The 26931-nt window shown below is 40.7% G+C and overlaps 1 protein-coding gene across 2 annotated transcripts in view; it reads left to right on the top strand.

Moving 5' to 3' along the window:
* Nucleotides 1–26931, top strand: part of TBC1D23 (TBC1 domain family member 23) — a 63897-nt gene that overhangs the window by 3534 nt on the left and 33432 nt on the right. For both annotated transcript variants that reach the window (XM_061628229.1, XM_061628227.1), the window contains exons 2-8: nt 11403–11514; nt 15467–15572; nt 18388–18592; nt 18933–19056; nt 20828–20952; nt 21053–21099; nt 25846–25949. In XM_061628229.1, coding sequence (XP_061484213.1) covers nt 11403–11514; nt 15467–15572; nt 18388–18592; nt 18933–19056; nt 20828–20952; nt 21053–21099; nt 25846–25949 — 823 coding nt within the window. The remainder of the gene's footprint in view (nt 1–11402; nt 11515–15466; nt 15573–18387; nt 18593–18932; nt 19057–20827; nt 20953–21052; nt 21100–25845; nt 25950–26931) is intronic.

Below are 26931 nucleotides of genomic sequence, written 5' to 3'. Positions count from 1 at the left end.
CAAGATAGGTTTGAGAAGTATAATGGTTGAGCTTTGTTCAGAAGGAAATATTGGGCAGAAGGTGCAAATACTGACAACTCTAATGAAAGTCTGGACAAAGCACTAACTTCAGTACAAAAACCTTTATTCCAGGGCACCTCCAGTTTTTCTTGCACACGTGTCTGTTTATGCCCATACCACAAAGTATGAGAAAGGAAAGTTCATATAGAAAAAAATACTGCAAAAATATAATATATCATCATATACTTAGACCTCTGGTCTTGCAATTACAACTACTCGGAAATATTGCAGATCTTTTCATTTAGGTTTCAGTGTACATATAGACCCAACAAGAAGATCTCTGCTGTGATTCAGAACTTTATTCTCTAGTGACATGTCAGGATCTATGGTTGTCACCAAATTGCCAGCAAGCCATGTTTTGAGCAATGCATCGACCATTTGCAGGTATTAGGCCAGCGTTTCCCAACTAATGGGCCACCAGATGCTGTTGGACTACAATTCCCATTTCCTGACCATTGGCAATGCTGGCTGAGGCTGATGGGACTTGTGGTCCAACAACATCTGGTGGCCCAGTAGTTGGGAAAGACTGTGTTAGGCAAAAGCTTGATGGCTGTAAAAAGAGTTGCTATGTGCCTTCAAGTCGATTACGACTTATGGCGACCCTATGAATCAGCGACCTCCAAGAGCATCTGTCATGAGCCACCCTGTTCAGATCTTGTACGTTCAGGTCTGTGGCTTTCTTTATGGAATCAATCCATCTCTTGTTTGGCATTCCTCTTTTTCTGCTCTCTGCTGTTTTTCCCAGCATTATTGTCTTTTCAGTTGAATCATGTCTTCTCATGTTGTGTCCAAAGTATGATAACCTCAGTTTCATAATTTTAGCTTCTAGTGCTAGTTCTGGTTTAATTTGTTCTAACACCCAATTATTTGTCTTTTTCTCAGTACATGGTATCCGCAAAGCTCTCCTCCAGCACCACATTTCAAATGAGTTGATTTTTCTCTTATCCGCTTTTTTCACTGTCCAACTTTCACATCCATACATAGAAATCGGGAATACCATGGTCTGAATGATCCTGACTTTAGCTTTCAGTGATGCATCTTTGCATTTGAGGACCTTTTCTAGTTCTCTCACAGCTGCCCTCCCCAGTCCTAGCCTTCTGATTTCTTGACTATTGTCTCCATTTTGGTTAATGACTGTGCCGAGGTATTGATAATCCTTGACAAGTTCAATGTCCTCATTGTCAACTTTAAAGTTACATAAATCTTCTGTTGTCATTACTTTAGCCTTTTTGACGTTCAGCTGTAGTCCTGCTTTTGTGCTTTCCTCTTTAACTTTCGTCAGCATTCGTTTCAGATCATTACTGGTTTCTGCTAGTAGTATGGTATCGTCCGCATATCTTAAATTATTGATGTTTCTCCCTCCAATTTTCACACCTCTTTCATCTTGGTCCAATCCGCTTTCTGTATGATATGTTCTGCGTACAGATTAAACAAATAGGGTGATAAAATACACCCCTGTCTCACACCCTTTCCGATGGGAAACGAATCGGTTTCTCCATATTCTGTCCTTACACTAGCCTCTTGTGCAGAGTATAGGTTGCGCATCAGGACAGTCAGATGCTGTAGCACCCCCATTTCTTTTAAAGCATTCCATAGTTTTTCATGATCTACACAGTCAAAGGCTTTGCTGTAGTCTATAAAGCACAGGGTGATTTTCTTCTGAAATTCCTTGCTCTGTTCCATTATCCAACTTATGTTTGTGATATGATCTCTGGTGCCTCATCCCGTTCTAAATCCAGCTTGGACGTCTGGCATTTCTCGCTCCATATATGGTAAGAGCCTTTGTTGTAGAATCTTGAGCATTACTGTACTTGCATGGGATATTAAGGCAATAGTTTGGTAATTACTGCATTCTCCAGGATCCGCTTTTTTTGGAAGTGGGATATATATTGAACGCTTCCAGTCTGTGGGCCTTTGTTTAGTTTTCCATATTTCTTGGTTAAATGTTTGTCAACATTTGGACAGATTCAGTCTCAGTAGCTTGTAGCAACTCTATTGGTATGTCATCTATTCCTGATGATTTGTTTCTTCCAATAATTTTAAGAGCAGCTTTCACCTCACATTCTAAAATTTCTGGTTCTTCATCATATGGTTCCTCCGTGAATGAATCTGTCATCCTGTCATCTTTTATAGAGTTCTTCAGTGTATTGCTTCCATCTTCCTTTTATTTCATCTCGGTCAGTCAGTGTGTTCTCCTGTTGATTATTCAACATCCCTACCCGTGGTTTAAATTTCCCTTTCATTTCTCTAATCTTTTGGAATAGGGCTCTTGTTCTTCCCATTTTGTTGTCCTTTTCTGTTTCTATACAATAACCATTGTAATAGTTTTCTTTGTCCCTATGTACTAGTCGTTGTATAGTTGCATTTAGGGTTCTGACCGTGTTTCTATCTCCTTTTGCTTTTGCTTTGGTCTTTCTCTCTTTTTAACAAGAGGTATTGTCTTTTTGCATTCTTCCCTGATAATGTCCCTGACTTCAGTCCATAGTTCTTCTGGTTCTCTGTCAACTAAGTTTAAAGCCTCAAATCTGTTCCTTATTTGATCTTTATATTCTTCTGGGATGTTATTTACATTGTATTTTGGCATTATGAGTGCTTTGTTCTTTAGCTTTACTCTGATTTTTGCTACGATCAGTTCATGATCTGTACTGCAGTCTGCTCTTGGTCTTCTTTTTGCAGAAAGTATGGAACTTCTCCATCTTCTGTTTCCAATTATATAATCAATTTGATTCCTATGTTGACCATCTGATGATGTCCACGTGTACAGTCGTCTTTTTGGTTGCTCAAAAAATGTGTTGGCAAGAAACAAATCATTGGCTTCACAGAATTCAATAAGTCTTTCTCTTGCTTCATTTCTGTCACCTAAGCCCCATTTCCCCACAATTCCTAGTTCTTCTCTGTTCCCTACTTTTGCATTCCAGTCCCCCATGATTATCATATCTTGTTTTGGTGTGTGATCAATTTCCTCTTGTACTTCTGCATAAAATCTCTCCAATTCTTCTTCTTCTGCATTTGACGTTGGAGCGTAGACTTGGATGATGGTTATGTTAATAGGTTTCCCGTTTGATCTCATTGATATCACTCACTCAGACCTTGCGTTGTAGCTCCTAATTGCTTTTGCTACTTCACTTCTCGCTATTAAAGTGACCCCATTTTTTCTTGATTTCTCATGTCGTGCATAAAATATTTTGTAGTTGCCTGATTGAAAATGCCCCATTCCAGTCCATTTTAATTCACTCACACCAAGTATTGTAATGTTGATACTTTCCATTTCTTTCTTGACAATTTCTAACTTTCCCTGGTTCATGCTTCTCACATTCCATGTTCCTGTTCTGTGCGTCGTACAACTCCAGACTCTCCTTTCGCATCTGTGCGCATCAGCCTCTGAGCTTCCTTTTGGCTTTGACCCAGCTGCGCTACTCGTACTTGTATTCAAACAAAGAGTACTTGGTATGAATATTACCAATTGCCAAAAACATTTGTAAAAACCCAGCTCGTGTTCATGTTTCAGAGAGTGTGCTTTAATTTCCATGTAGTTTGAGAGTGTGTGTGACAACATATTTGAGCCTTTCAGTTCCAGAGAATCCGGAAATGAAGAGCTTCCCATTTTTTTTTGAAGATCCAGGATATGTAAGAATCTACTCTGCACTGGTGGGGGGAGGGGGAGGATTAAAATGTATAAGTTCCAGCAACAGATTGTTAGGGAGTTAAGTGCCTGAAATTTTTCCAGTCCAATGTGTGAGCTTGGTCTTACAGTTTGTGTAAAGCAGTAAGTAGCTCTTCTACTGTGTTTTATTTTCCCTTAATGTGGCCAGTCATGCAGAAAATTCTGTTTGGATTCGACCTGCTAGCTTTATCTCATGTACAAGAGTTGTTGTGGTAATTTGGAACAGAGGATCGTGCCCATGTTCTTCTCCACCCCCATCCCCAGGAAATAGATAAAACAGGAAGCAAGTCTTCAGCAAACATGAATAAAGTGGAAACAATATGTAGGGAAAAGTCAGGAAATAAGACGTAAAAGGCAGAAGAAAATAATTCTACAACTATTAGTGGAAAAGGTATTAAAAGTGTTTGGATGCAACACTAATGTGCAGCATTTCTCTGCCCCTCACCACACCATACATCTCCTTCCTTTGAATTCCTGTTAAAGTACTGGGAAAATATGTCAGAGTAAGGGGTCTGACAGTTGTACAGTTTAAAGGTACAAAGCTGATTCATGAGAACACCAAACTACTGAATAATAACAAACATTTAACATTTGTATATCATTTTCGAGAGCCAGTGTGGCATAGCGGTTAGAGTGTTGGACCACGACCTAGGAGACCAGGGTTCGAATCCCCACACAGCATGAAGCTCACTGGGTGACCTTGGGCCAGTCACTGCCTCTCAGCCTCAGAGGAAAATGGGAAACCCCCTCTGAATACCGCTTACCATGAAAACCCTATTCATAGGGCCCCCATAAGTCGGGTTCGACTTGAAGGCAGTCCATTTTTCCATATCATTTTCAAATGCTCAAAGTAATACTTACAACATACCCTGTAAAGTAAATCAGTATTATTAACCCCCATATTGCAGATGGGAAGACTGAGACATAGTGGCTTATCTAAGGCCACTTTGTGAGTTCATGGCAGAGGCAAGCTTTGAATCAGGCAGGGACTTCCTGATTTGTAACACAGCATCTTAGCCACTGTGCTTAATACTAGCTATTAGCTACACTGAAAAGCAGAAATCACTTTTCCAAACTTTTTTAACCCAACATTGTAAGGATTAGATGCAAATAAATTAATCTGAGTGATTCTGTGGTTCTGTTTAGCTCAGTACATTTTCTCCTTGTTTCTCCCTCTGATTTAGTGCAAGTAAAGTTGAACTGTATTTAGAAGTATTTTTTAAAGAACAGCTATAGAAAAAAAGTGGTACATAATTACTATGCTGTTGATTGTTTACCTATAAGATTGCCTGCTCTTGTGTCTTGCTTGCTCAGAATATAGGACCTTTAAGGGATTTATTGAATTTTTTGGTACAAAGATAAAGCATTGGAGCAAGGGCCAAAATCAGTGCCAGAGTCTCTACCTTATTCAAAGGCATGACTGTATGGTTCCCAAGACAATTTTTTGTGGAATGTGGGCTCTTGCTAGGCTTTTGAGAATCTCTGTATTAAAAAAAAGGCTCCTTTTCAGGGTAGTGAATTTGAGAATTTAATCATAAAATTCTGAAGAATTGGAAACAAGATAGGTTAAAAGGCATATTATTTTCAACAGTCATCTTTTAGTATGAGTGAACTTACTCTTCAAGCATGGATCCTTATGTAACCAAAACACACCATACACAAACCAGATGGAAGCGTCAGGGAATCCAAGCTTTGCAGAAATACAAAACATTTTTAGAAAAATATCCTAATGAAGTGGGGGAAGTGGAAAATCAAATTGGCTCAGTGACAGGGTTGATAATCGCTTCTCTGAGGGACTCAATTTTAATGATTTCAATCACAGCTGAAATACTAGTGAGGAGGATTCTATTTAATCATTTTTAGTAAAGGTCCATTATTGTTTAATATAATCTTAATACATATTCAGAGATGTAGGTTTCTTTAGAAGGTAGGTACACCCACTAAGCAATTATTCTGAATTGTTTTTAGATTAATTTTCATCCAACAAATGGGATGATAATTTGGTCATTTTAATATTAAAGCAAAACAAACTTGTGAAATCATTTAGGAGATTAACCAGCCCCAACTGTTCAATTAATCATGATATTATTGTCATGATGTGCCAGAATCACCACCACCAAACAGGCTTTTACATTATACTAATAAAGATTATTTATTCTTCTGGTTAGTTTTCTTCTTCAACAAACAACAACATTAACAAAACATGCACATTAATTTTTGAATGATTAACTATTTCAGTTTTTAGATGAATGCAGAGTTCTTTAAAATAATAAAATTTAGGCAATTTCAACCAAGTCAAAATGAGAAACTTAAAATATTGGGTGGTACAGTTAACTCAGTCTTCTTCAAAAAGTGAAAAGGTGATCATTAATGCAATGTAACTAAGTAAATTCTATGTGCCAACATTTCTCAAGGCTCACTCAAGTTTTTCACATTTGAAGATTATTTCTAAATACTATTGTAGCTACATTACCTGTCTTAAAACATGGAACGTAACTGCAGCCCTTCACTTATGGTGAATATTTAACGTTGCCCCTTATGAGTGAGATAATTGCCCCTCAGAATTCATTGGGTTTCAATAAAAGGTGATTGGCAAGGAAGTTTGGGGTGTGAGACAAAGGAGATCAAATGTGTTGGTACATAAGAGAATATAACTTGTTCAGCTGGCTGCTATGCTATGTGTTACAGGATAAAATTCATATTATGATTCATTATGAAAAGCAGTATTTTTAAAGCAAGGCTATCTAATGAACGTAGACATGAGCCCTGTAAACTGTATACTAAGCCTTGTAAAGTACTGTCACATCTTTGAGGAACATATGAATAAGTGTTTTTCAGCAACCTAGGTGAAGATTAATTTTCTAAGATTCCAGTGGCTGATCAATGGTGAAATCATTCAAGGAGAGATGAAAGAGATCCTAAGAGATCCTAAATGATAAATTTACTAATAGGCAAAAAGCCTTGCTGTTTAAGAACGTACCTATAGCCAACAGATATTTCTATCAAACTTAAAAAGAGGGAACTTGGGCAGCTATAGTGAATGCACCAGGGAGCAGGAGACCTGACCTCCTCTCTGAGATGTTGTACTGCCCTACAAATTTGTCAAAATGCACACAAAATTTGGGTTGGTCTTTCACAGTCCAATCCACTTCCTGTGTAGCTTGGAAGAATTTGGTAACATGTGACATGTTAGTGAAGGGTAGTGAGAATTGCTAGGAGATGCCCTGTTCCCCTCACAGACGTTCAATCAGAGTGGCTGACAGTTCAACAACTCTCGCCACTTTAGCTCTGTCAGGGGAATAGGAGTTTCCTCTCAGCACCCATCACGAGCTACACTTCCCAGGATTCTTTAGGGGAAACCATGACTGTCTAAAGTGAAAAAAGTCTGGTGTGGGTGTAGCCCCATGATTAGGCAAGCCCAGCGGCTGTGAGTCTGGCTTTTAGAACACTGACAGTTGGTTCTTACTGAGCATGCCCAACATTATCATTCAGTTCAATGCAAAATGTATTAAATTAATTAAAAATCAGCCAGGCATTTTTTTAACTTTTAAACTGCAGAAGATGAAGGTCAGAGTATGGGGCAAGGTCAGTAGTAGGATTACAGGTATTCTGTGAACATGGCTGATTTTTAATGAATTTCAACAAATTATGAGAATTCTGACAGAAAAAAATCCAAAATGAGTCTGGATTTTTTCTCTTGTTTTACACTTTGAACTCTCGATTCTCTCTGACAGTTTTGTGTATCGCCATGAAAATTTAGAGGGTTGTTTAGCAAGTGTTTGTGAGTTCAGGACTATACATTTTGTAAGGTTTTGTTTTGAAATGAGCTTATGGGAAGCATCAGAATGGCAAGTGAGGGGTATTTTCAATGTACCATTGTGGAATGCAAAAAATCCATGCTGACTGTATTATACATCCTCTCTTGCAAAAGTAATCAGACCCCTACCAGTGCTCTCATATTACTGAATTACAAATGGTATATTGTAATTTCATTCTGTATGATATTTTATTTTGAAACACTGAAAATCAAAATCAATTATTGCAAGGTGACATTGGTTTTATGTTGGGAAATGTTTGTAAGAAACATAAAAAACTGAAACATGTTGCTTGCATAAGTATTTGACCCCTGTGCTGTGGAAGCTCCCAGTTTACACAGATGAAAGAAATTGCCCTATCGAGGACACAGTTACCTTGCCATTGGCTCCACCTGTGAACCGTTAATGCCCAGTCCCTGTCACATTGTCAGGATAAAAACCCCACTGTTGAAGGATCATTGGTCAGGCTGTGGATCTGAAGGAAAACGAAGACCAAAGAGCATTCTACAGAATTGAGAGATAACGTAATACAAATGCATAAATTAGGGAAACAGTACAAAATAGTATCCAAGTGTTTGGATATCCCAGTGAGCACAGTTGGATCAATAATCAGGAAGTAGAAACTGCATCACACCACCCAAGCACTGCCAAGAAAAGGCCATCCCTCAAAACTCAGCGCTCAAACAAGGAGACTTGTGACAGAAGCTACAGAGAGGCCAACAATCACTTTGAAGGAACTACGGAGTTCCGTGGCTGGGAATGGAGTAATGGTGCACTAGTCAACCATATCAAGAGCTCTGCATAATACTGACCTCTATGGGAGGGTGGCAAGAAAGAAGCCTTTACTCAAAAAGTACCATCTGAATGCATGTCTGGAGTTTGCCAGAAAGCATGAGAGTGCCCCAGCTGCGATGTGGGAAAAGGTTTTGTGGTCAGATGAGACCAAGATAGAGCTTTTTGCCAAAACTCAAAGCACTATGTGTGGTGCGAACCTAACACTGCCCATGCCTCAAGACACACCATCCCTGCAGTTAAGTGTGGTGGTGGCAGCATCATGCTGCGTGGATGCTTCTCATCAGCAGGGACTGGACATCTTGTTAAAATCAAAGGAAGAATGGATGGAGCAAAATACAGGGAAATATTGCAAGAGAACCTGCTCCAGTCCACTAAAAAACTGAAGCTTCGGTGGAAATTCACTTTTCAGCAGGATAAAGATCCCAAGCACAAGGCCAAAGCAACATCTAAGTGGCTCAAGAACAAAAAGGTGAATGTCCTTCTGTGGCCCAATCAAAGTCCTGATCTCAATCCCATTGAGAATCCATGGCACTATTTGAAAATTGTGGTCCACAAGAGACCTCCAACAAACCTGAATGACCTGGAGCAAATCTGCAAAGAAGAATGGGTCAAAGTCCCTCCGACACTGTGTGCAAAGCTGGTATGTACATACCCCAAAACACTTAAAGCTGTTATTGCAGCAAAATGTGGCTATCAAATATTAATGTCTGTGGATTGAATAGTTATGCAAGCAACATGTTTATGTTTCTTACAAACATTTCCCAACATAAAACCAATGTTGCCTTACAATAATTGATTTTGAGTTTCAGCGTTTCAAAATAAAATATCATACAGAACGAAATTACAATGTATCATTTGTAATTCAGTAATATGACAGCATTGGTCATGTGTCTTGATTACTTTTGCAAGGCACTGTATATACAGAGCTGGATGTGAACATAGGGGAAACAGTTGTCTTCTCTTGACAGCAAGATAATATCATTTATGTTATTATAATATAGTGTAGTATATACTGCTATCTTTTAAAATTACTTTCAGTGTTCTTTTCTTACTGTTTCCATCCCTTGACAAATCTAATATTAATATGAAAACAGAAGCTTTACCTCCAAGGATCTGTGAGCAGCAGTATCACTGTCTGTGGCTGTTTCTGCACAAATAGTTCATGTTTTTGTAACTTTGGGCTTTCCTCCTCATTAGCTCACATCGTTTTATAAGATGTTTGGTATGCCTGGGCTGCTCTTCTATACAGTGGATGGGAGCTCTAGTTCAAAACGTCTGGAAGGCACCAGTTTGGAGAATGTTGCTCTATACTCAGTGTCCCAAAACCAATAGTGTCAATAACATCAGTCTGTGTATAATATGTAGTGTTTCCCTATATATACGTTCCTGAGGAAAACAAATGAGCCTTGATCACCAGTGCTTAATTTGACTGTTACTTCTGAAGTATTGTTCAAAATAAAGATTCACAGATTTTACTTATGACATCAATAAACTTGCATTTGGATGACAGCTGGTGAAATTGGAGAGCAATATCTCTCAAGAATTTGGGATTTGGGATTGCACATTACAGTTGATTTTAAGATAACATCCAAACTAGCACTTGGTACGGAAGGATCACATTTGGTTTCTCACAGATGTGTAAACTGGATGCATTGTGCTGTGTGTGTAAAGTATCATTAATACCTCTGTCAGATTCAGTGGCTGTGTTTGCACATCACAGTAAACTGCAGGGGGTGCATGCTGCTCACAAGTTCCCACTTTGCTCCCCCACCCCTTCCTGGCCATGTTCTCCTGGGATCAACAAACCACAAGCCTTGGCTTGACATGTAATCCAAAACTGACCTTGTGGGTTTTTTTCTCTCCAGACAAATAAATGAGCTTGGGTTTTCATGACATGACAAGCCAAGGCTTGTGGTTTGTTGCTCCCACTGAGGCCAGGAGTGGAGGAGCAAAGTGGGGACTTTGAGTAGCACGCACAAGCACACTACTTGTTCATCGCATAATTAAACATTCCCTACGGGTTAATGTGATGTGCAAACCAAACTTCTGCCAGTTAGCCTTAGTTGGCAAACAGTTATGAATGTGTGGAAATTTACTCATGTCAGATTACACTCAGTGAAAATCTGTTGCCAGTGCCTGAAGAGGCCTGTTAGAGTCCATTGTTATCAATGTGCAATAAGACAAGTTGTATCTAAGCATGTGCCAAACTACTGCAATGCATCTGTTACAGTGCGAGTAATATTGATATCACAGGTAATGGCTTCCTGAACAGGTGTCCTATGCCTAATAAAGAACTGGCAGCAAGGAATTGTTATAATATTAAAATACATGTGATACATCATCTCTTTAATTCACGGTAGCTAACCTTTTTCAGCCCAAAGACTGCATAGAGGGCAATATGCATTATGTGCACACACACATAGTTGCATGCACGTGTACACCCATGCAGTTGCACTCACCACACATACAGCACAGATACAATCTCATACATTCAGACACACACTCAGCAGACACACACATTCAGGCAATCCCATTCCATCCTACTCTTCTGCCAAGGAGCGGGGGGTTTCTTTTCCATCAGTAGGCTGCAGTGGGAGTGGAAAAACAGGAAGCCCTCTTCTTACTTTTAAAAGGGGCCTCTTCTCCCTCCTGGGTGCTGCCATTGCAAGAAGATATTAGCCCTCTGGAGCTCTCCTTCCTAAGACTTTTTTTGGTTGCAATGGCAGCACTCCAGAGGCAGAAAAAGCCATTTTGAAAGGTAAGAAAAGGTCCCTGTGCTATAGGAAAAGGAGGGGATACCTGGTCCCAGGCTATGATCTGAAGGCACATGAGGCCACCACCTTGCTGAAGCTAAGCAGGTCTGGGTCTGATCCTGGATGGGAGACCACCTGGGAACCACAGATAATGCCACCTTGGGTTCCGTGATGAAAGAAAGGCGGGGTATAAATGTAACAAACAAACAAATAAATAAAATTGTATGGAGGCTCCTGAGAGTGGAACTCCAGCTTGTAGATGGAAATGATGGTGTGCTTTAAATTCACTTAATCTTATTTAAGAAACTTTTACAGGGAGAATGACCTTGCAGAAGCTCTAGAAGAAGGTGGTTGTGATCTTGAAACTGTCCGAAACATAATCCAAGGGAGAGCTCTTCCTGATGACCTAAGAGCTAAGGTCTGGAAGGTAAGGCTATCACCTTTAATCGGGAAGTGATAATGTGTATCAGAGTTCTTTGTCCCATTCAAAAGAGGAAGGAACCACCTATAGGGGCCCCTTTACCACTTTAATTTTATCATTATGAAGCTAACAATGTTAATTGTATTTCATACAGTGGGTTCATACAGTAGGTTCATACAGTGTCAATTGCATTTAGGTTTATACTTATTTAGGCTCAACTTTAAGAACATAAGAAGAGCCTGCTGGATCAGGCCAGTGGCCCATCTAGTCCAGCATCCTGTTCTCACAGTGGCCAACCAGGTGCCTGGGGGAAGCCCGCAAGCAGGACCCGAGTGCAAGAACACTCTCCCCTTCTGAGGCTTCTGGCAACTGGTTTTCAGAAGCATGCCGCCTCTGACTAGGGTGGCAGAGCACAGCCATCATGGCTAGTAGCCATTGATAGCCCTGTCCTCCATGGATTTGTCTAATCTTCTTTTAAAGCCGTCCAAGCTGGTGGCCATTACTGCATCTTGTGGGAGCAAATTCCATAGTTTAACTATGCGCTGAGTAAAGAAGTACTTCCTTTTGTCTGTCCTGAATCTTCCAACATTCAGCTTCTTTGAATGTCCATGAGTTCTAGTATTATGAGAGAGGGAGAAGAACTTTTCTCTATCCACTTTCTCAATGCCATGCATAATTTTATACACTTCTATCATGTCTCCTCTGACCCACCTTTTCTCTAAACTAAAAAGCCCCAAATGCTGCAACCTTTCCTCGTAAGGGAGTCGCTCCATCCCCTTGATCATTCTGGTTGCCCTCTTCTGAACCTTTTCCAACTCTAGAATATCCTTTTTGAGATGAGGCGACCAGAACTGTACACAGTATTCCAAATGCGGCCACACCATAGATTTATACAACGGCATTATGATATCGGCTGTTTTATTTTCAATACCTTTCCTAATTATCGCTAGCATGGAATTTGCCTTTTTCACAGCTGCCGCACACTGGGTCGACATTTTCATCATGCTGTCCACTACAACCCCGAGGTCTCTCTCCTGGTCGGTCACCGCCAGTTCAGACCCCATGAGCGTATATGTGAAATTAAGATTTTTTGCTCCAATATGCATAAGTTTATACTTGTTTATATTGAATTGCATTTGCCATTTTTCTGCCCATTCACTCAATTTGGAGAGATCTTTTTGGAGCTCTTCGCAATCCCTTTTTGTTTTAACAACCCTGAACAATTTAGTGTCGTCAGCAAACTTGGCCACTTCACTGCTCACTCCTAATTCTAGGTCATTAATGAACAAGTTGAAAAGTACAGGTCCCAATACCGATCCTTGAGGGACTCCACTTTCTACAGCCCTCCATTGGGAGAACTGTCCATTTATTCCTACTCTCTGCTTTCTGCTTCTTAACCAATTCCTTATCCACAAGAGGACCTCTCCTCTTATTCCATGACTGCTAAGCTTCCTCAGAAGCCTTTGGTGAGGTACCTTGTCAAACGCTTTTTGAAAGTCTAAGTACACTATGTCCACTGGATCACCTCTATCTATATGCTTGACACTCTCAAAGAATTCTAATAGGTTACTGAGACAGGACTTTCCCTTGCAGAAGCCATGCTGGCTCTGCTTCAGCAAGGCTTGTTCTTCTATGTGCTTAGTTAATCTAGCTTTAATCATACTTTCTACCAGTTTTCCAGGGACAGAAATTAAGGTAACTGGCCTGTAATTTCCGGGATCCCCTCTGGATCCCTTTTTGAAGATTGGCGTTACATTTGCCACTTTCCAGTCCTCAGGCACGGAGGAGGACCCAGGGGACAAGTTACATATTTTAGTTAGCAGAACAGCAATTTCACATTTGAGTTCTTTGAGAACTCTCGGGTGGATGCCATCCGGGCCCGGTGATTTGTCAGTTTTTATATTGTCCATTAAGCTTAGAACTTCCTCTCTCGTTACCACTATTTGTCTCAGTTCCTCAGAATCCCTTCCTGCAAATGTTAGTTCAGGTTCAGGGATCTGCCCTATATCTTCCACTGTGAAGACAGATGCAAAGAATTCATTTAGCTTCTCTGCAATCTCCTTATCGTTCTTTAGTACACCTTTGACTCCCTTATCATCCAAGGGTCCAGTTGTCTCCCTAGATGGTCTCCTGCTTTGAATGTATTTATAGAATTTTTTGTTGTTGGTTTTTATGTTCTTAGCAATGTGCTCCTCAAATTCTTTTTTAGCATCCCTTATTGTCTTCTTGCATTTCTTTTGCCAGAGTTTGTGTTCTTTTTTATTTTCTTCATTTGGACAAGACTTCCATTTTTTGAAGGAAGACTTTTTGCCTCTAAGAGCTTCCTTGACTTTGCTCGTTAACCATGCTGGCATCTTCTTGGCCCTGGCGGTACCTTTTCTGATCTGCGGTATGCACTCCAGTTGAGCTTCTAATATAGTGTTTTTAAACAACTTCCAAGCATTTTCGAGTGATGTGACCCTCTGGACTTTGTTTTTCAGCTTTCTTTTTACCAATCCCCTCATTTTTGTGAAGTTTCCTCTTTTGAAGTCAAATGTGACCGTGTTGGATTTTCTTGGCAATTGGCCATTTACATGTATGTTTAATTTAATAGCACTGTGGTCACTGCTCCCAATCGGTTCAACAACACTTACATCTCGCACCAGGTCCCGGTCCCCACTGAGGATTAAGTCCAGGGTTGCCGTCCCTCTGGTCGGTTCCATGACCAACTGGTCTAGGGAATAGTCATTTAGAATATCTAGAAACTTTGCTTCTTTGTCATGACTGGAACACATATGCGGCCAGTCTATGTCTGGGTAGTTGAAGTCACCCATTACTACCACATTTCCTAGTTTGGATGCTTCCTCAATTTCATATCTCATCTCAAAGTCTCCCTGAGCATTTTGATCAGGGGGACGATAATGTGTCTGGGTTTTTTTTTTAAATCCATTTTCCAATAAATCAAACAATTTTTTTACAAAAAAAATTTCAGAAATGTCATTTTAAAAACATATATTTTTATGGCATCTTGTGTTCAAATATCTACATGTCATGCTGTAAATGCAAAATTAACTTACCTCCTGTAGGCATCGTTTTTAGAACCCAAACACACATTGTATGCCAATGCGTGAATTGGTACCCTAGTGGCCATTTTTAAAATGAAGTCACTTCAGAAAGTGCTCATTGGCAGTGGAGAAGTTGTGTGGGAACAGGATTCTTATTTCCTTCCCTGCTTGCTGTTTCTTTATTGCTTCCTTCAAGTGGCTGTTCTCTCCAAATGCACATTTGAAAGGACAAACATGTCTGGAATTCCACAGGGGGGAAAGCAGCTGAGGAAATGTATCTGGAGCAGGGAAACGGCAGGTTGGGAATGGGTCAAACACTTCATTCGTCCATTTTCTCTCTGGTCCCAGTCACCCTTGTCCTGAAATGGCTTTTTATTTTTTAAACCGGGACTCCAGGTATTGTTACACGTATCTGCATGTAACGGATGGGGAACATCAGCCAAAGAGCCAAAGGAAACCCTCCAAACCTCTCTCTCTGGCCCCACTCTTCACTGGCTCGGCTTTGTACCCTGTGCATTTCTAATCTATATTTATTTCTATTTCATATTGGCCCATACATGGTAAATGAAATAGTAACAGAGCCTCTTGATCATAATCACATTGTAGAGCAGAACTGTACTAGAGTAACTGGAATATGAACATTTTGCCATGTAGGCTCCCATAGTAATGTTTGTTCTTTGTTGCACATTAACAAATGGCCCCTGTCTGATCAAAAACGGTTAATTTCTATTAAGTGCAAATGTTAAGGAAGCTTACTGTTCAGGAATGCTGAAAGTTGTATCGTTATAAAGAGCTAATTTTCACAGCTTCCAGCATTTGTATTTGAAATGTTTTTCTTTGATTGTATTAAAAAATCAGGTTTAAGAATCGTATTTTGGGTACACTGAAGGTCCCCCCCCCATATTTGTTTTTAGATTGCACTGAATGTTGTAGGTAAAGGAGACAGTTTGGCATCCTGGGATGGTTGTTTGGATCTGCCTGAACAGACACTGATTCACGAAGATTGTCAAGAACTAGTCGGTAAGTCTGAAGTAACATTCAATTGCTAGGCTTAAACTCTTCTGTAAACTTTGTTCTCCACAACAATTATCTTCCAGACTTACAGCTACACTAAGAGCTGTTGAATACAACTCAGAATTATCTGAGTCAAGTCTATTTCAAATATTTTGGTAGTGAAGGTACCATTTTATGGTAAGCACACGAACATCTTTGTCGACATGTCCTTCAGGCATCCCCTAATATTAGGCAGGCGCCTTTCCTGTGTTGTTCTTGGTGCGTGCAAAACGCTTTTTTGGTCCAGCATGCTTACCCAGACATGTCATTTAAGCACACCATTTTAATAAGTGTTTTAGTAAGTATAATTCTTTTTAAATTACTACTTTTATATTTAATTTTAATGTAACTTGTTTTTAACGGTTGCTTTTATTGGTCTTTTTAATAAATATTTAATGAAAAGATTGTCTTTTGTAAAGCCCTTAGAGGTCTTTAGTTTGAATAAGTGCCATATAAATTTCGGTAAAATAAAAAATCGATGAAATAACAAATAAAGCACTATACTGGGGTGGAGAATCTCCCCCACCCTTCCGACCAGATCTGTATCTGCCCTACCAGATTTGTCAGGTGATGAGCCTCTTTGAAGGTGCACTCCCAGAATGCACGCCCCTATCTTGACAGGGATGACCTCGCCTCAGTTGTTCATGCTCTGGTAACTTCTAGGTTGGATTACTGTAATGCGCTCTACGTTGGGCTGCCCCTGAAGACAGTTCGGAAACTTCAGCTAGTGCAAAATGCAGCAGCCAGACTGCTGACAAGGACCAGCCGGTCAGCACATATAACACCTGTTCTGGCCCATTTGCACTGGCTACCCATCTGTTTCCGAGCCAGATTCAAGGTGCTGGTCATGACCTATAAAGCCTTACATGGCGTGGGACCGCAATATCTTGTGGAACGCCTCTCCCACTATGAACCTACCCGGTCACTTCGCTCAGCAGCTAAGGCCCTCCTCTGGGTACCAACATGTCAGGAAGCCCGGAGGACAGTTACACGATCTAGGGCCTTTTCTGTAGTGGCCCCTGAATTGTGGAATAGCCTCCCCGAAGAAATACGCCTGGCGCCTACGCTGCTATCTTTTCGGCGCCAGGTTAAGACCTGGCTATGCTCCCAGGCATTTTAATGTGTTTACTTTTATATTTCTGTGGTTTCTGTTTGTGTTTATTATTGTTCGGCTGTTTTTATTATGATATTTGTATTTTAATCTTTTTGTACACCGCCCAGAGAGCTATTCGCTATGGGCGGTTTAAAAATGGAACAAATAAATAAATAATGCCTTCAAGAGGTTTGCTCTGAGATCAAGAAATGATTACCATTGAAGCCCCTGCTAAAACTCAGATTTTTTCTTTCCATTTTAGTAGCGGTTTCAGATCAAACCCCTTCCTGATCCTGGAGCAAGGCTCCATCCCACCTCCATCCGCTAATCAGGATCTGTTGATAGGCAGTGGGAACACATCTTGCTCAAGCAAAGGATTAATCTGGAGCTCACTTAAAGCTTTTGATTGCTCCTTCAAGCCATGTTCGTACATATGTCATCAGGTGTGGGGCAGATGGATATGGTTTGCCAGGAACGGCCTGCTAGGCCAAATTGGGACCCACAGGCCAGAGTTTCTCCACCTCTGTAGTAGTTTGGGCCTTGGTATCTGAAGGACTATCTTTTCCTACTTGTTCCTGCCTTAGTCAGAGGCACTTCTTCTGGTGCCCCTGATTTTAGGTGAGTGGCAACTACTAAGAGGACCTTCTTGGCTGTGGAATATTCTTACATACTTCTGGTATTCTAGGCAAATATGCCTTTGCTTTCCTTGGCCTTTTTAAATATTAGCTGAATTTGTTTTGTTTTGCCTGCTGTTGTTGTTCTGTATCTACTGCTTTATTCTTCTGGCTATTACTGTGTTTGATTGTTTAACTTGTTTTTAGTGATTGTATTACTATCCCAAGAGTATTTTTTTTTTAATGTGAATGAATGAATATGATCCATTCTCACTCAGGTGAATATATTTTTGCTTGTTGGTAGCTCATAGAGTAGTCTCCTTTCCTAAAAAGGTGAATGAAGGAGTTCTGTGGTCAGTCGCCTCACAGTCTAACAACTCCTTCTGAAAGAACTTCGAGGCATGAATGTGAAACATGAAACAGAGCAAGTTAACTTTGAAAGTGTATGTTATGTTTCAGAATTAGAATGGCTGTGTAATTTGCCAGTTGACTGCTCATGGAGGGTGAGTTATATTGGCTATCAAGTGAGCAGCTGAGTCCACATGCATGAGACACAGTGCAACACTGTCTCTATCTTCAGGAAGAGCTGTTGTGCAGCTTCTATAATAATGGGCTAGAACTTAGCTGTGTATGAGTTTCATTGGGTTCACTGAGACGTTTCAGCCCGTTTTCCATCCACACCCATGAAAAACTGCTCCTTAATGTTGCAGAGCAATATGGAACATTATTGGATGCAGTGTGAGAAGAACAGTTAGAAGGAAAAATTAGCAGAGTGTGTATGTGTCAGCATGTGTATGTGGTACACTCAGGGGACTTACTGGATCTTGGTTGCTATGTTGTGTTGGTACAGCACTATAGCAGTTGCATACACAGTGGTCTCTCTCTGTGTCTGTCTCTCTCTCACTCTCTCTCTCACTCACACACTCACACACACACACACACACACACACACAGAGAGAGAGAGAGAGGAGAGAGAGAGAGTGTTTCTGAGAGTGTTCCCAGTATGATACGTATCACCAAATCAACAGATAAATAACACATTTCCAACACAGTTTTGATATTTGTCTGTTTTCAGATCAGCTGTCAGTACCAGAGGAGGAGAAGTCAGTATTACTTTTGGATATTGAATCTGTGATTACTTTTTACTGTAAATCTCGTAATGTTAAATACCATTCTGGCCTTAGTTGGACATATCTACTCAAGCCATTGGTGCATCTTCGACTTCCACGAAGTGACTTATACAACTGCTTCTATGCTATCATGAATAAGTACATCCCCAGGTAAAAAAAAAAAATCTTCATGTGCCCTTTACACCAAATAAAGTATGCCTCCCCCCTCTGCACACGCAACCACATTTTTTTCTAGGACAGAGACTTTGCTAGCTGTTTTGTTTTTTTAAGAATGGAATAATTTTCTTTTGTTACTTGATAAAAGGTGCTTTCTGTTGTCATGAACGTGTAGAATGAAATTACAAAATCACCCTGATCTTTCGCTATCACAAATATGTACAAGAGCAATTTTTATGCCCTATTTGTTTAGGGTCTTTTTTTAAAGTTCCATGCAGTAATAATTATTGTGTCTCTGTTTTCATGACACCTCTCTGATTCCTCTTCTTTGTAGGGACTGTTTCCTGAAAGGGAGACCATTTCATCTCTTCCGGCTGCTCCTCCAATATCATGAGCCAGAACTCTGCTCCTTTCTCGACACCAAAAAGATGACACCAGACTCGTATGCACTCAACTGGGTAATAAAGTGAAAGTAGGGAAACATAATGAAAAGTATACTTCTGTAGTAATTTCACAAAGTATCAATTGCTGAATAGCAAAGCTTAAACAAATACATCAACTTTGAGGGGATTTTTGTGAATTAAATTTGCTGTTAGGCATTATTAGATTCTAATGTCTGTTTAGTTAATGGGATACAAATGCACCTCTAAAAATAAATCCCATGCTCATAGAATGTCTTTTTTTAGCAGAAAAGTGACTGTTTATACATATGTGGTACCGAAATGTAATTGTTACTCCTAACGAGGCATACAAATTGTGGTTCCTCTAGTCTGCTGATAGAACTGTAATTCCCAGGATTCCTAGGAAGGAAACCTTGATGGTTACTAGAAGCTACACTGTCTATACTTTAGACATGCTCTACTATATAACTCTTTGTGTTGTTGCTTTGTCTTTCTTTTGACCTTTCATTCAACTGAAAAAATATTTCATATATACAAGCTATATGGGGAGGGGGACTATCCTATACATGTCTACTTAGAAGTAAGCCTCCTTCAGTTCGGTGGGACTTACTCCCAGGTAGATGGCTATAGTGTTGCAGCATTTTTTTAAATAAAACCCAAATGTTTCTAGCCAAAGCAAGATGGCAAATGCTTCCTGATACAAGAAAGTTTTCTTATTTTCAAGAAGGAATTGTTTGTTCCAATAAACGCTTCCTTGTGGAAATCTCTGGCTCTATCAGTGTAATGTATATGTCTGACAAATGCTGCCCCTCATTGATTTGACTATGTAGGTGTAAATATCTCCGTATAACAAAGATTCGCATAGAAGAGTACTTCCGTTGATTTCAGTAAGTGATAGAATATCATTATGAAACATCTGTAAGATTGGATGTTAACACATGCTTTAAATGTCCCTCATAGAATTAAATGTCTACTTCCTTGACATTTTTCTGCCTTAAATACAAGTAAGTAATGGTTACCTTCTAAGTGTTCCCCTATTCCCCATTGACTGGTATTAGGCTGCAGTGGTCATAGCAGTTGAATCATTTAAATGCACTTATCAAAACCTTGTCTCTTATATTAGAGTTAATACCGTGTAACACATAGGTCTGGTTCACGCATCACATTAAGCTATAGTTAATGTTTAAATATGGTTTATTGCAAACATGCAGTAGCATTCTGCTCAAAAGTCCCTGCTTTGATCCTCCCCTGGTACTGGCCATGCTGAGAGCAACAGACCAGAAGCTGATGTGTCATCCAGATCCTGTGTTTGAATGACATGACAAGTCAGGGATTGTTGTTTGTTGCTCCTGGTAAAGCCAGGAGTAGCAGAAGAACAAGATGAGGACTTTTCAGCAGTGTGCATTAGCATGCAACTCATTCACGTTAAACTATGGTTTGAAGTGCTGTGCTAGCAAAGCAACAGACTGAAGTCTAAGAGCTACAATTTGCAGAGTGGTTTAACAATCAAACCCTCTTACCAGGGAATTCTGGGAACTGTAGCTCTGTGAGGGAAATAGGGGTTGCCTAGCAACTCTCAGCACCCTTAGCAAAGTACAGTTCTCTGGATTCTTTGGGGAAAGCTGTGACAGTTTAAAGTGGTATGATACTGCTTTAAATGTATAGTGCAGATGGGTCTTTCCTTTTGTGAGAAGATTCCATTTAAATCATAGGGACTTACTTCCAAGTACATGTTTTGGATTGGAGTATTAATTATCCCAGTAGTTTATTAACATAATTATATTACTACAAACATGCTTAACATTCCTTTCATTCTTTCACTTTCCAGCTTGGATGCCTATTTTCAAGCTATTGCTCGCTTGAAGTCACTCAGGCAATATGGGATGGATACCTACAGCTAGCAGATCCATTCTTCATTTATTTCCTAATGCTTATCATCCTTGTTAATGCAAAGTGAGTATATGGTTAATACATGGCAACAAGTCAGTTGGCCGCTTATTCTTGCCTCTACTTGGTGTGTTTACTCCATATCTCTGTGTTTGCCTCTTTCCAGAGAATTCATCCTAGCACCACAGTCGGATAGCAAAGAAGATGTTGTGAGTAAGTCCTGCCATTGTAATGTTGCTGCAGCTGTTGAGAAAATCCTTAGACACTATATAGCTAAAGTTAAGTGCTTGGAAATCCCATTCAAAGAGTTAAGCAGGCACTTAGCTCTCTCCTATTGAAATTAAAAAGCTTTACTTAGCTCTTTTGCGGCTGATTCAGATACAAAGCTCAACTATGGTTTGGCATTATGTGTACAAGCCTGCACAAACTTTGAGTGTACATGCTCCCCCCTCCCCTCTTCTCGTTTGCCACCATTTTGAGAAACAACTAACCAGAGTTCCCCATTATGGCCAAATTCAGGGGAGCTCTGGTAAGTTTAAACAGCCTTCCTCTAAACTGGTGGCCTCCAAATGTTTTGGCCTACAGCTCCTGTCAGCCCCAGCCCACCTGGCCAATGGTCAGGGATGATGGGAGTTGTAGTCCAAAATATCTGAAGGGTACCAGGTTGGGCAAACTGTTTAAGCTGCTTTATTCGTGAACAAGCCAGGATCACATGCCACAGTTTGATCCTGGCTTGTTTCAATTAACCACATAACTGGAGTTCCTTGAGTTTAAATATTCACTAATAGGCAAAAAACCTTGCAGTGTAAAATATGCTCAGAGGCACATGTTACCAAATTCTTCCAAGCTACACAGGAAGTGGGTTGGACTGTGAAAGACCAACCCAAATGGTGTTTGCATTTTGACAAATTTCTAAAGCAGTACAATATCTCAGAGAGGAGGTCAGGTCTTCTGTTACCCTGGTGCATTCACTATAGCTGCCCAATTTCTCTGCTTTTTAAAGTTGGATAGAAATATTTGTTGGCTATAGTTACGTTCTTAAACTGCAAGGTTTTTTGCCTATTAGTGAATTTCTCTGCTTTTTAATCCAGGAGGTAAGAAATGGGATGCGGCGCAAGTTTGCTGAGAATGGATTGATCATTTGCATGCTTATTGAGTTCCTGTGCAATCATGGTTAGGATAAGTTAAACTGACCACAGGGGATGGGGAGTGGAGGAGGAGGAGGAAGCACAGGGGTAGGGGAGTAGTAGGGATGGGGAGAGGGGATGGGAGCAGGCAGCAGGAGGAGGGCAGATTTGATCATTTGCACGCTTATTGAGTTCGGTGGGATTTACTCCTGTGCAGTCATGCTTTGGATAGTTAAAACTGACCATGGGGGGGGGGAGAAGGAAGGGGGGGAGGGCTGGAGTGGGCAGGGAAGGAAGGAGGAAGGGAGAGGAGAGGAGAAGGAGGGGGAAGGCAGGTCTGATCATTTGCATACTTATTGAGTTTGATGGAATTTACTCCTGTCCAATCATGCTTAAGATAGGTAAAACTCACCAGGTGGGCGGGGGAAGGGAGGGGAAGAAAGGGAATGGGGATGGGGAAAGAGAAGCAAAGGAAGGAGGAGGGAAGGGGTAAAGGGAAAGTGATGGGAGGGAGGAGGAGGGGAAGGCAGGTTTGATCATTTGCGTGTTTATTGAGTTCAATGGGATTTACTCCCGTGCAGCCATACTTAACATAGGGGAAACTGACCATGCGGGAGGGGAGAGGAGAGAGGGAGGAGGAGGAGGGGGGAAGGAGGGGATTGGAAGGGGAAGGGGAAGGAGGGGCAAGAGGAAGGGGATAGGAAGGAGGGCAGGGCAGGGCAGGTTTGACCATTTGCATGCTTTTTGAGTTCACTGAGATTTACTCCTGTGCAGTCATGGTTAGGATAAGTGAAACTGACCTTGGGAAGAGGCAGGGGGGAAGGGGGAGGAGAGGAGATTGGGTGGGTGGCACTGGGCCAGAGGGGAAGCCCCCTTCCTTTCCATAAGGAAAACATTGCGAACAGCATCACTGTTTTTCAGCATATCCTCTACCTTTTTATTCTACAGCAGGCACATGTTGTTTCCCACCCAAATTTAAACCAAAGCTGTTCCTGGCCACATCCACACCAGACCTTTATTCCACTTTAGACAGTCATGGCTTCCCCCAAAGAATCCTGGGAAGTGGAGTTAGTGAAGGTGCTGAGAGTTGCTAGGAGATGCCCTGTTCCCCTCACAGAGCTTCAATTAAATTGGCTGACTGTTCAACAACTCTGGCCACTCCAGCTCTGTCAGGGGAATAGGAGTCTCCTCTCAACACCCTTCACAAGCTACACTTCCCAGGATTCTTTGAGGGCCATGACTGTCTAAAGTGAAATAAATGCCTGGCATGGGTGTGGCCTCCTGATTAGCCAACCAGCTGTGAGTCTGGCTTTTAGAACACTGACAGTTGGTTCTTACTGAGCATGCCCGCACTTATCATTTACTTCCAGCCAAAATTTCTTAAATTAATTAAAAATCAACCAGGCATTTTTTAAACTTTTAAACTGCAGAAGATGAAGATCAGAGTATGGGGCAAGGTCAGTAATAGGATTACAGGTACTCTGTGAACATGGCTGATTTTTAATTAATTTCAACAAATTATGAGATTACTGACAGAAAAAAGTCCAAGGGTCTGATTTTTTCTCTCTTTTTAGACTTTGAACTCGTGATTCTCTCTGACTGTTTTGTGTATTGCCATGAAAATTTAGAGGGTCGTTACGCAAGTGTTTCTGAGTTCAGGACTATAAGTTTTGTAAGGTTTTATTTTGGAATGAGTTTATGGGAAGCATCACAATGGCATGGGGAGGGTATTTTCAATGTGACATTGCAGAATGTGAAAAATCCATGCTGGCTATAGTATGCAGCCACTCTCAGGGCTGTATAATAATAGGGAATTCTGGTTTGTTTAGAAGTGGATGCTTCTTATCTCCTTCTTACAGCCAACTAGAGGAAGAGAAGGGAGAGTGTCCAAGCTGAAGGCTCAAGACACATAATGCTAACATATAGTTTAGCATTGCATCTACATAGGCCCTCTCATTTTTGTCTCTTACAAGTCCCTTGTTTGGTCTTGATCTTATTCCTTCTGCATTCCCTCAGATTGTTTATTTTGGGGCTTAACCTCATGTGATCTGTCTTTTCACTTTCGGTATTCTGTGAGGGTTTTGCCTTCAGTTTCTTTGCAGCCTTTTCACTTCATTTGTATATACACTGTGCACTTGGAAGAGCCCTTCATTATTCCATATTCAAAATTTTCATTCAAGGTCATTTGGTTTTGTGTTATGCTCACATTTTTGTTTCTGTCCTGTTTGTGAGCTCAATTGAATTTCTCGGGTAGAGTTTTTGCATTTAGCTTTCAGAATACTGTATGTATATTAACAGTGGCCCTGTTGTAGACTTGCCTAAGATTAAGAACTTGTGGACAACACTAGCTTGTCACAGATTATTGCTAAGTGAAATTTCCCTTAGTCAGCAATATCCATAGTGAAAACCTGTGAGTATAGGCATAGGGACCACCAGAAATTCTTTGTGTTTTAAGTTACACCATTTGGAAGAAGGACAAATTGACCCTTAACTGTGACTGCAGTGTGGCATATTATACAGGCCAAGCTAGTCCATTTTTGAGCACCCTCTGCTGGCTTTATATATTCTGCCTGGTACAGTTGTTCTCAGATGAACCTATCTTTGACTTGGTTCCTTTTTTTATGTAAATGGTGGCTTCTTGCACAGTTGCACGTATCTGGAGAATATGAAATATTTCTGTGTGCATCTGCACAATGGTGAGTTTAAAAGAATCAAAAACAACTATTTATGAAGACAACAGGCAAGTGGAGCCTCTTCAGACTAAGTGGCTGAAGTGCATACCCACAAAATTTGAGGACTGGATGTTAAGAAAGGAAGTATGTGGGTTAGTAAGGGGTGGGCTCCTAATGAAGTTCAGATGATGTGCTGTGGTTTCTGACTTTGGTAGACAAATGGAAGTGAATTCTTACAATGGATACAATGCAACTTTGGCAGCTGTTCCTTTTGTAGTGTTGTAACCAAAGTCTGCACCCTAACTATACATTGTTGTCTTAAAAATAACTCTGGAGAGTATTTGTTTTCTCGGATGTGACGCTTAAATGTATGCCCCCTCGAATCACGTTCAGTGTTTTTTCTGAAGTTGAGAGATTTTGCAACAAGACTCTTTGTCCTCCCTATTACATAACTAATGAAATTGGACGGATGGTGCAGTAAACAGCTGTTATATACTGTACAGGGTATAAGAAACCTACAACCAGTACGTTGGCTGGTAAATTCCACTTCATTTATTCACACATGCATGATCCATCACATAGCTAATCCGTCTAAGACAGTCTGCCTCCCACCTGATGTATGTTTCTCTGTTACCCCTCTTTCTCTTTCTCCTCTCCCTTACTCTGCCCTGGTAATGGATGCCCCGCCATTACTGAGGAAGGAATGGTGAAGCTGCTGGGCTGACAGCTGTGTGTGTGAGCCTGGAGGAGCTACCCCAGAACAAGGAGGCACTGGCCTAATGCCATGGTGAATAGGATATATTCCCTCATGTTGCCACTAGTGCCAGCTTAGAGTAGGGAACATTGCCCTGCTTGCTCAGGCAGCTGGGATGCCCTCTATTATTACCATAAGGCTTGGGAATCTCTTCCCACACCTGTGACACATGCTATTTGGGGTGAAGCTGAACTGCCACATAAATAATGCAATCGAAAATATTTGAGCTATTTGACCCAAAATTGTTCGAGTGCCTGAAAGAGGGTCAGCTGCAGATATGTTGGCATAGTAATTCTTCTGTTTTTAAAATGAAGACAATAAATTTTGCTTCTAAGTAAAGACCATTTACAATGTGTGTTTTTTTAGATGTCAAAAACTTTTAATTTCCCTGTGTTGTATGTTTCAGAATTTCTAGAAAAATCCCCTGCCAGTTTGGAAGCAGACGATATAGAGGACCTTTTCTCCTTGGCACAATATTATTGTAGCAAAACTCCAGCTTCTTTCAGAAAGGTAATAGACAAGCACCTGGGGTGTTTCCCAAAGGGTGTTCTGCACGTCAGCATCATGTCAGAATCAAGCAAGGACTCCTGGGGCTGATTTTATAATACAGAAAAGCAGTGAGCCTGAGGCAACTGAGTAATCGCATTGTGTTTCCTCCAGCAAAATCTCTCGAGCAAATATGAGTGCCTGCCCTGTGCTCCAGTGCCTCTTTTTTCACTTTTGGAAAACAGAGGGACATAGGAACCTTCCTTATACTGAGTCAGACCATTGGTCCATCTAGCTTGATATCATTTACACTGACTTGCAGCAGCTCTTCAGGGTTTCAAGCAGGAACGTTCCCAGCCTTACCTGGAAATGGCAGGGGTTAAACCTGGGATTGTCTGCATGCACGGCAGATGCTCTTCCACTGAGCTACAGCCTTTCCAATATGACATTGGAATTTTCCTCCTTTAGCCAATTTTATACATGCTATTAACTTAATAAAGCTTTTGGATCTTAATTTAATCATAATGTGATATGATTCTGGCCTGGTGTTCACCTTTTCATGGCGTAGGAGTCATCCTTTTTATTCTTATTGGTGGAGGAATATTTTTATTATGATGATTATTTATTATGTTACAAAAATCAAGCATTTAAAATTCTCTTTGAGAAGTTTTATAAAAAACAAATGTACAAATATTTTAACAACAATAAAATAAAATACAAAATATAAGAGCATAGAAGAGCCTGCTGGATCAAGCCAGTAGCCCAGCTAGTCCAGCATCCTGGTCTCACAGTGGCCAATCAGACGCCTTCCGGAAGCAGGACCTGAGTGCAGCAGCACTTGCCCCACTTGTGATTCGCAGCAACTGGCATTCAGGGCCATCCTGACTCAACAGTGGAGATAAACATAGGCATTATGGCTAGTACCATTGATAGCCTTACCCTTCATGAGTATATCTAATCCTCTTTTCAAGCTGTCCAAGTTGGTGACCATCACTTCTTTCTGTGG

The sequence above is a fragment of the Rhineura floridana genome, chromosome 5 (genome assembly GCF_030035675.1).
Source record: "Rhineura floridana isolate rRhiFlo1 chromosome 5, rRhiFlo1.hap2, whole genome shotgun sequence".
NCBI lineage: Eukaryota > Metazoa > Chordata > Lepidosauria > Squamata > Rhineuridae > Rhineura > Rhineura floridana.
The sequence above is the reverse complement of the archived record's forward strand: the minus strand, read 5'-3'. Positions and strand labels throughout refer to the sequence as shown.